The sequence below is a fragment of the Anopheles darlingi genome, chromosome 2, assembly GCF_943734745.1.
Source record: "Anopheles darlingi chromosome 2, idAnoDarlMG_H_01, whole genome shotgun sequence".
NCBI lineage: Eukaryota > Metazoa > Arthropoda > Insecta > Diptera > Culicidae > Anopheles > Anopheles darlingi.
The window spans coordinates 55,698,105-55,706,826 of NC_064874.1; the positions used below are offsets into that span (position 1 = coordinate 55,698,105).

An 8,722-nucleotide genomic window follows, 5' to 3' on the forward strand; every position below is an offset into this window, starting at 1 on the left:
CGTTGTAAAACACAACTCGGTTGCTTGATTGATCTTAAATAGAGAGATGAATCATTTAAACATTCGAAAAAGAGTGAAATCAGGTACTTTCCCTGATAAAACCACCAAACTTGCCCACATCTTCTTCTTCTTCTTCTTGAAACTCACGTGGTTTTGTTGATAAAAAGCGCCCTGCTATGAATGTCAAACAAATTGAAAATGGTGACCTGTCAAAGCGGTTAAGAAGCTACCTGTCTTTTTAAAGTACCTTGCGCTAGACTTTACGCCTCGTCTGGCACCGGCAATATCGATTTTTTGCTGTTGGGACTCCTTCTGCTGCGAAGGCTGCCGCGTTCGCTTGGCTACAACCCTGATATTATTGTGTTGTCATCTTTTAGTTTTTCTGTTTGCTGAGATGAAAATTTAAGAAAATCGAAGAAAATCTGGATCTACGATGAAAATGGTTGTTTTCGGAACTCCTGTGCCCCGGAGCATCATCACCAGCGAGATGGTGGTTCGAAGCCGATAGTGTCCTAGTTTTGTATTTCGTTATCGCAGCGAGTTGCTGCTGCTGCTGCTGGCACGGGTGGTGTTTTTTCGGGAGTGCTACGCCTTTACCAACAAAATGTACTTTTCGATTGGCTGGCCGCGGGTTCTCAATAATGGACCCCACGGCAACATTCGGAAGGTGGTATGCGACAGGGTGAAGATCTTGTTCGCCGTTTTGGCGGACAATGCAATTGCCATTTGGTACTCGAAAGTAAGTAAGCCAATTTTGCGCCAGCGAGCGGATCGGATGATAAGCGGACTTCCCGTTTTTCGTTTAGCCCTGCGTTCCGATTACGTACAAGATCAGGAGCGATGAGTGCTTGGAGAAGTACGGCTGCAACAGGAATGTGGAATGGAAGCCCGATTCGAGTATGCTGTTGGTGGTAACCGGAGACACTCCGCAGGGTGGCACACTTTTCATGTACACACTCATCGTAAATGATACTCCAAAGGGCGTCTACAATCAAAACGATTCACCCTTTGCCAACCTTCGCCGAGACAGCGCCGAACTTTTTCTTAAAGAAACCATTCCCTGCTTAAAGCTGAATTTGGTAAGAAACGAACGTAAAATTTGGATGTCATCATATTTAATACAGTTTTTGTTCTTATCTTCACCAAGACGCATCGAATATGTTTATACGTTCCGATTTGCTGCGTATCGTGCATAAATGTATCTCAAATCATGATTGCTACCCAAGAGGGTCGCATTATTCGCCTGAACTGGGAAGGCGTCGAAGAGCGCGATTATGCTCTCGATCTTAAGCGGATTCCTTTCAGCGTCAACCAGCAAGTCAGCTACGGTACATGACCATTGGCAGATAGGACAGAAAAGATGCAGAGTTACGTGTGCTTATGTTCTTTCGTACTTTTTCAGCCGTCCCAATTTTAGAGAAAAATGTGTATGTTTGCTCAATCGACTACTCTCCACTGCTATGCGGCTTCGCCATCACGCTGAATGATGGCCGCGCAGCATTTCTCACTGCAAACAATACAAAGTTTGACCCCAACGTATGTATCGACGATGGAGGTGGAGATAAAACGTGAAGGATAATTCAACATTTTTACCGCTTCTCTGGCAGCAAGTACAAGGAATCTGGTGCCAAAACGTTGACGATGCGACCTGTACCGTCATCAACCACAAGTATCGACTCATCGCATTCGGTCGCAGGAACTCCCAAACCAACCTATACGTTATCGATGATTTGACCGGTGGTCTGGAACAGTCGCATAAGCTATCACTGAGTGCGAAAGACTTCCCCGGCTCGCCCGGCTCCGTGCGTGACATGAAGTGGACTCCGGACGGCTGTGCGTTAATTGTCGCCTGGACTAATGGTGGTATCTCATTGTGGAGCACCTTCGGTTCTCTGTTACTCTGCTCGCTGGCCTGGGACTACGGGCTGCATGTAGATCTAACAAAAAATGATCCCTTCAATGTAATCAGCATGGTATGGACTCCTGCGCAGCCTAAGACCAGTGCATCTGGTTCATATTTAATCGCATTTGGTATCGTTCTTAGGACTGGTCAACGGAGGGATATCAACTGCTAATGGTGCGACAGGCTAAGGAAGGGAAGACATCTGGTGCAAATGAAGCGGAAGAACATCTATGCAATGACTCAGAGGAGCGAACGAACGAAACCACCAACGAACGGCCGGCCATTCTGGTGCAATTAGATTTTGTGAAAAGTATCCTTACCATCAATCCGTGTATGGTATGAATGCGTGCAACCAAGCATTCATCAAAATTCCCTCTATTCACTTCTGTATATTTTTGGTCTACTTTCAGAGTAACAACTCCTTTTTGTTGCTGCAAGGAGATGATAAATTGTATATCAATCATGGTGATGTGCTGCAGAACATTTATCCTGGTCACAAATCGACTTACGATGCCAGCAACGAAAGCGAGGCATCTTATTCGATCAAAGCCGACGATTACAACAAAGGTGCCGTCGTAGTCTATTTGATGTTGCCGCGCGTTGTCATGAATGAAACGATTACTAACGTTCTCTTTTCTTGACCTCATACCTTCCCTCGGTTTGGGCGGTTAGATGGTTCGTCCTATCTGTCTTCTGGTGATACCGATGCAACGGATATTAGTGGTGACCAGTATTTAAAGTTCAATAGTGTACTTTCGGAAAGCAAACATTGGGTGGTCCTTAATCTACCTACTGCCTACATTTCGTCCAACTGGCCCATTAGGGTAATGGTTTTCCTCGCCGTAACAATACTTTACCATTACTTTGATCATTTTCATTCTCTTTCTTCAACAGTACAGTGCTATCGATCATTCCGGAACCAATATCGCCGTTGCAGGGCGGACGGGTGTTGCGCTGTACGCATTTAACACCCGTAAATGGAAGCTCTTTGGAAACGAAACGCAGGAGAAAGACTTTGTTATCACAGGAGGCTTGTTGTGGTGGAAAGAATTCATTATCATGGGTAAGTATCCCGGCTTCCTAGGGGGGGGGGGGGGGGGGGGAGATTTATGCAATGCCATTCGATCAACTCTTTCTTTTCTATAAGGTTGTTACTCGCTGATCGGTTTTCACGATGAGCTCCGCATCTACTCCAAGGACAATAAACTCGACAACAGGTTCGCGGTTATCACCAAGAGTGCTAGTCCGGTGATGTTGATAAATCTTTTTCGCGATCAACTGGTAAGCAGATTCAGTGTCCCCAAATTGTGTGTCGTAACAGTTTCACTTAAAAGAGCGTTTTTTGGTTTTAGGTTGTGTTTACATCGGATGGGCACGTTTCCGTGTTTGCTTTACGAAAAATGGACGACGAGGCGGGAGGAGGTAATGATCAGCATAGCGTGGAGCTGGTCAAGTTACACATCTACGATATTAAAAACGTTTGCATACACCCGGCGTGTGTGATATCGGTGCTAATGACGAGTCTGAAGCACGAAAGCATACATCACAGCAGCAGTAGTGGCAGTTTGGAGAACTCACTTTCCGAAACGCTCATCATGAACGTGTCGGGGCGCGTCCTTATGGTACAAACCGACCAGCAACATCACGGTAATGGTAGTGGCAGCAGCGGAGGTAATGGTGGCAATAGTCAGCTAACGTCAACCTGTCTGGCTTCATCGGTTGAGTGCATCTGGGTATCGGAGTCGAGCAAAACGCACATCAAGGAATCTCTCTGGCTGTACTGCGGTGGTTATGGGATGCGTGTTTGGTTGCCAGTTTTCCCGCGCAGTGGTGAAACAGGATCGCGAAGTCTTCGCCACACCTTCATGAGCAAACGGATAATGCTATCTTTTACGCTAAAGATCTATCCATTGGTCATACTGTTTGAGGATGCCATTATTCTGGGAGCGGAAAACGATACGCTTCTGTATACAAGTGATCCAACAGTTTACTTCTCGTTGCCCTATAACGCCCTCAAACGGACGGTAAGTTATAGCTTGATCGCAATAAGCTAACCACCGCTAATTCAGTTCCGTCCTAACTCTCCTCCCTGTTTAGAGCCAAGTGTATCTCCACCAGATCCTGCGACAGCTGATTCGTCGCAATCTGGGCTACAATGCATGGGAAATCGCCCGTTGCTGCACCGATCTTCCATATTTTCCACATTCCCTGGAGCTGCTGTTACACGAGGTGCTTGAAGAAGAAGCGACCAGCAAGGAGCCTATCCCGGACGCGTTGCTACCGTCGGTACTGGAGTTTATCCAAGAGTTTCCCGTCTACCTCCAAACGGTCGTACAGTGTGCACGCAAGACGGAGATCGCTCTCTGGCCGTATCTCTTCTCCAGTGCCGGTAAACCGAAGGAATTATTCCAAAAGTGTATGGCCGCTCGGCAGCTGCAAACCGCTGCCAGTTATCTGATCATTCTGCAGAACCTGGAACCATCTTCTGTCAGTAGGCAGTATGCTACACTGTTGCTCGATACCGCGCTTGAGCAGCAAGATTGGCCACTCGCCAAGGATTTGGTACGATTTTTGCGAGCGATCGATCCGAACGATGTGGAATCGCCACGTTCCTCGTACGTGTTTGGCAACAAGTTTGGTGGCGGGCTCATTGGCAGTGGTCCACCGGTGCCCAATGCGGAAGATTTAAGTCTCATTCTCGGCAGCAGCATGGCTAGAGGTCGCAGCTTTTCAACAACCGTTCCGTACCCTAAGGCAAGCGACGGTGCCGCTACAGTGGTTAACAAAGATAAAAACCTTATGTTCAATGGGCCCGTTGGACCAGCAAGTGTACCGCCGAGCATCGCTGGTGGTGGGGGCGGTGTTGGTGGTGGTGGTGGTGGTGCCAACGCGGTAGTAACTGATCAATCCATCACGGACCGACAGGTTCTGCGGAGGAAGAAAAGTGTGCCAAATACTCAAAAAGAGCGGTAAGAAATGCACCTATGATGATAGCGATAATAAGTGACGCTTGCGTGTTGTTAAACTTTTCAAATTGTATTCTGCCTTTTTACTTGTTTTTTTTTATCTGCTAGCGATTCGTCGAGCGCCGAAGAATTCTTCATCGATGTTGTGCTGCAGCGGCATGCGCGGCGATTCTTGCAGCTTCGTAAACTCGAAGATCTTGGCTATATGAGCGCAACGCTTGATTTCCACTTGGTTGGTTGGTTGAATCGTGAAAAGGATCGAGCCGCACGGATTGAGGATTTTGTGTGCGCATTGAAAACGCTACACGACGAGCTGGACTGGCCAAAACCATGCCTTGATCTTTCGCTGTTACCCAACGCGATAGGTGCGCTTCAGGTTGCCGGTCATGCCGAGTCCTCACCATCGCCATCGTCTAACCAATCGAACAAATCTCCACTCTCTGAGCTGACCACGCGCCGCACCGTTGATTCCGGTTACAATAGTCTGACGTTCGTGCGTACGGTCGATCGGAACGGTGCTAGACCAGAACGACCCGAAGCGAAGGACAAGGAAGCTGGTGGAAAGCTGCAGTCGCAAGCGATGCAAGTACCGCAGCAGATACCGGAACAGGCGGATGTACTGAACGAAGCAAGGGACCTATCAGGAGGAGCAGCTGCAGAAGCCAATCTTATGCCGATGAATGACACAGCGAGTGTTCTATCGGAAACCACTCAGCCAATTTGGCCAGATGAGCTAACGTCCGGTCCGGTAGCATCGAGCATGACGGTCCCGTATGATGGGGAAGCCTCTTTTAGTCGGGCTGTGGAGAAAAACATTTCCAAACAAACAAAAACCAATCGCCGAAAGCAGCATAAGCTTGAAATACGGATGCGATATTTGTTGCAGATTTTTAGCGAAGCGAATTGCTACGAGTTCGCGCTACTGCTATCCGTCCTGTTGCTTGACGTTGCATCCGTTGGTCGCATAACGAACGCGGCGATCCGCTCAAAATCCCTTGTCGTGTGCCGCCAGTTACGCAACGGGCTCAAGGATATGACGCGCTGGAGCTTCAACGAATGCCTTGCCTATAGGCCATTTATGATTGCTTTACAGCAACAGTTGGCCGTCCTGGATCGGTTCGTTATACAGCAGGAAGCGATACCGTCATTGATGCATACCACCCCGATACTACCATCGTTAGCCGCCATACCGATGCATCCCTATCGCACTCCAGATCCGGTCGGTAGCGGTAGCGCCAGTGCAACTAACAGCAACAAGGATCACCATTCGCTGCATTCGGCAATGGAGTCAAGCAAGCAGGGCAAAGTTGGTATCCAGCGATCCGGTTCCTCGGTCGTTGGAAGTAGCACTGTTGCAGGTGCTGTCGTTGCCGGGGTTAGTGGTACAGCAACCACGTGTGGTAGTATGGGTGGTGCTAGGCGAGTCGGCGAGGGTAGTAAGGCTATTCGGGGAAATCTGCGAGATCCCGGGCTAGGCGCGCCATATATGACGGCCCATACATTCGCCCGGTCCGTGTCGGATTTGGAAGTGGCCAATATCCGGAAAATAGCGCAAGGCAAATCGGAAACGGATAGTCGCTCCATTGCATCGGCAGCCATCGCAGAGGAAACGGAACGAACGTGCAATGTTATGTAAATCGACAAATGCGCTGGATCGGTTTGGTTGATACTTGATAAGCAGGGGGTTTGGGAGTAAAGTAATATTTAAAATCGTTAGTCAAATTACCTTCCTAGTTGTAGCATGTAAGAGGAGTTCTCGCCGGTGTCTCCTCGATCCGTCCATACCGAGACGGTAGCAATTTGTAATTTTCCTGCGGTGGATAAGCCAACAACTGACAAAGGCAAACAATTATATTCATCTAACCTACAACCAGTCCGTACTCGGCACGAAGTATTGCTATTCATTGCAGAAAAGGTTTTAATGTTTTCATAAATAGTTTCCAAAACACAATTTGTTTCTTCTCTCATGTAACATGACGGGCACGTTGTTTGGTTGCGGTCGAAGTAGGTGAGTATAGTAGTAGGCGTGTTTTTGCAAATAGTTACCAGTTTGATATGTTTCTAATCAACTTGATTTTATTTCGTAAAAATGTTAAAAATGTGGACGTGTAAAGTGTGAGTTTGAGGAAGCTCAATTAGGCCAGTGCACTGCTATCGATAATGTCTCGATCGATGCGAAGCATTGGTCTCTTCAGGCCGTATCGGTTGATGGATTCCTATCAAATAATAGAGAGCACCATAAAGTAAGTGCGAAAGGTCGAATTTGGATTTCGGTTTAATCTTTACCTGCCACTTAGCGTAGTTAAAGGAGAGAATGGCTTGCACATTTTCGTCGTTTTGTATATTACGAGCATGCTGCTTTTCCGCTTCACTTGTGGGTCGTACGAAAGGAGCACCGTCTACCGTTTCCAGCACGACGACGCCCTTTTGAATTAGAAAAGAAATCTGAAACGCCGTGTCGATGGTGTTCATGAAGTCTGTAGGATCCGTGATCAGCTCGTAGTAAGCAATGGCTGACTTCAGTCCTTTTTTTTCGCAAATCTGTGGAACATTTCAGTGTGTTAGTTCAGTCATTTCTGAAAACGATTAAACAAAGGTACCAATTTCAATTGTTCCAAGATGTCCTGCAGCTTTCGAGCATCGGTTTCCTCTTGGTTCAGCTTGTGCACCGTAGTAGGTTTACGAGCTTCACCGAGTTCAACCCGTTCCCGCCGTCGTCGTTCTTTAACAGTGTTTTCCACAGGAGCTGGGTTAAAATCAAACGTTCCAAACAGCGAGGGCGTGTGTTTCGACATACAAAATGCCGTGATGCCGGTTTTTCCAAACAAATGCCAGTTTTGTTGGCCATCAGTTGAACCGATCATGGTCATCTGTAAACAAAAAATAATGCATTGCTCAATCCAGGATTAGCTGCTAAGATATCGCGGTATTACGATTGCAGTGGTTAGCTCAGCATCGCAGAATTGCGAACTTTCGGATTTCTGCATAGCGGCGCTAACTAGTTCGTGACTCATCTTCACGATCTGGACGTTCAGTGAGATCTCGGAAGCATTTTCCGGCCGATCTTTGCGGGAACATTCTTGCATCAATGTTTCGTTGCTTTCCAGCAGCGACGAAACGCTTTGGAAAATGTCCACCGCATTTTCAGTTTGAGTTCGGAGCGCTGTAAGCAAAAGCAGCCGTGGTGAGACTCCTCGATGTACCTAAATTCTGTTTTGCAATTACCTATATCACGCCCCTGATCAATTAGTTTCTGATAACGTTTTCGGCGTTCCGTCGTCATAGTAAAATCATCTATTCACGTTTCGAAAAGTTTGTAGTTTCGCGGTTTTTTGTTGATACACCCCCCTCTGGACAATTTATCTTCGAAACTTCTTCACAACCTCTTCACAGTTTAACTGCTTGTGAAGAGAATAGATGCTGCCACACGGAGCGAAAATTTGCGCGCAAATTTGCACATTAATAGCCGTGGCCACACGGGGCGAAAACTCTAGCGCAAACGAAAAAATTGGCATTAGCCGTGGCCACACGGGGCGAAAATTTGCGCGAAAATTTGCACATTAATGCCAAAATGTTTTCGCTTCGTGTGGCAGGCGTAAAAACCCGAAAATTTATGCCGAAATGTCAAACGTATTGTTTTCATCTGTGTTTTGGCCGCTGAAGTTGATTTCCGAATAAATTTTGCAGTTTTTAACGATTTTGTTGCTGTTGCTGTTATATTTATATTAAAAATGCAAAAACAATACGAAAAGAACCTACATTTTCGTAAATAAAGCGTTCGATAGCGTCAAGGGTTCAGCGAAAAAGTCCGCGGACGTATAAAAGTTTGACAGCGTGTAAGGGTTAAGCGAAA

At 46.9% G+C, this 8,722-nt stretch overlaps 2 protein-coding genes across 2 annotated transcripts; one reads left to right on the top strand and one right to left on the bottom strand.

Moving 5' to 3' along the window:
* Nucleotides 1-397: 397 nt before the first annotated feature.
* Nucleotides 398-6,981, top strand: LOC125952184 (guanine nucleotide exchange factor subunit Rich). The gene is made up of 13 exons (XM_049681500.1): nucleotides 398-739; nucleotides 807-1,079; nucleotides 1,148-1,328; nucleotides 1,403-1,536; nucleotides 1,608-1,973; nucleotides 2,045-2,239; nucleotides 2,314-2,470; nucleotides 2,576-2,727; nucleotides 2,798-2,966; nucleotides 3,051-3,184; nucleotides 3,256-3,927; nucleotides 4,001-4,872; nucleotides 4,978-6,981. Exons 1-13 carry the CDS (start codon nucleotides 605-607, stop codon nucleotides 6,503-6,505), a joined length of 4,968 nt encoding a protein of 1,655 aa, XP_049537457.1. The 5' UTR covers nucleotides 398-604; the 3' UTR covers nucleotides 6,506-6,981.
* Nucleotides 6,933-8,278, bottom strand: LOC125952185 (uncharacterized). The gene is made up of 5 exons (XM_049681501.1): nucleotides 8,095-8,278; nucleotides 7,803-8,032; nucleotides 7,470-7,739; nucleotides 7,156-7,410; nucleotides 6,933-7,085 (listed from the first exon to the last, which is right to left on the bottom strand). Exons 1-5 carry the CDS (start codon nucleotides 8,150-8,152, stop codon nucleotides 7,005-7,007), a joined length of 894 nt encoding a protein of 297 aa, XP_049537458.1. The 5' UTR covers nucleotides 8,153-8,278; the 3' UTR covers nucleotides 6,933-7,004.
* Between the last annotated feature and the right edge of the window lie 444 nt (nucleotides 8,279-8,722).

What these genes read in the sequence shown, in the direction of transcription:
- LOC125952184 (XM_049681500.1), top strand. Translation starts at nt 605, where the DNA reads ATGTACTTTTCGATTGGCTGGCCGCGGGTTCTCAATAATGGACCCCAC. An exon ending in CGTCCAACTGGCCCATTAGG is followed by an intron (nt 2,728 to 2,797) that starts GTAATGGTTTTC and finishes TTTCTTCAACAG; the next exon opens with TACAGTGCTATCGATCATTC. An exon ending in ATCTTTTTCGCGATCAACTG is followed by an intron (nt 3,185 to 3,255) that starts GTAAGCAGATTC and finishes TTTTGGTTTTAG; the next exon opens with GTTGTGTTTACATCGGATGG.
- LOC125952185 (XM_049681501.1), bottom strand. Translation starts at nt 8,152, where the DNA reads ATGACGACGGAACGCCGAAAACGTTATCAGAAACTAATTGATCAGGGG. An exon ending in CTGAGCTAACCACTGCAATC is followed by an intron (nt 7,740 to 7,802) that starts GTAATACCGCGA and finishes TTTTGTTTACAG; the next exon opens with ATGACCATGATCGGTTCAAC. An exon ending in TTAACTACGCTAAGTGGCAG is followed by an intron (nt 7,086 to 7,155) that starts GTAAAGATTAAA and finishes ATTATTTGATAG; the next exon opens with GAATCCATCAACCGATACGG.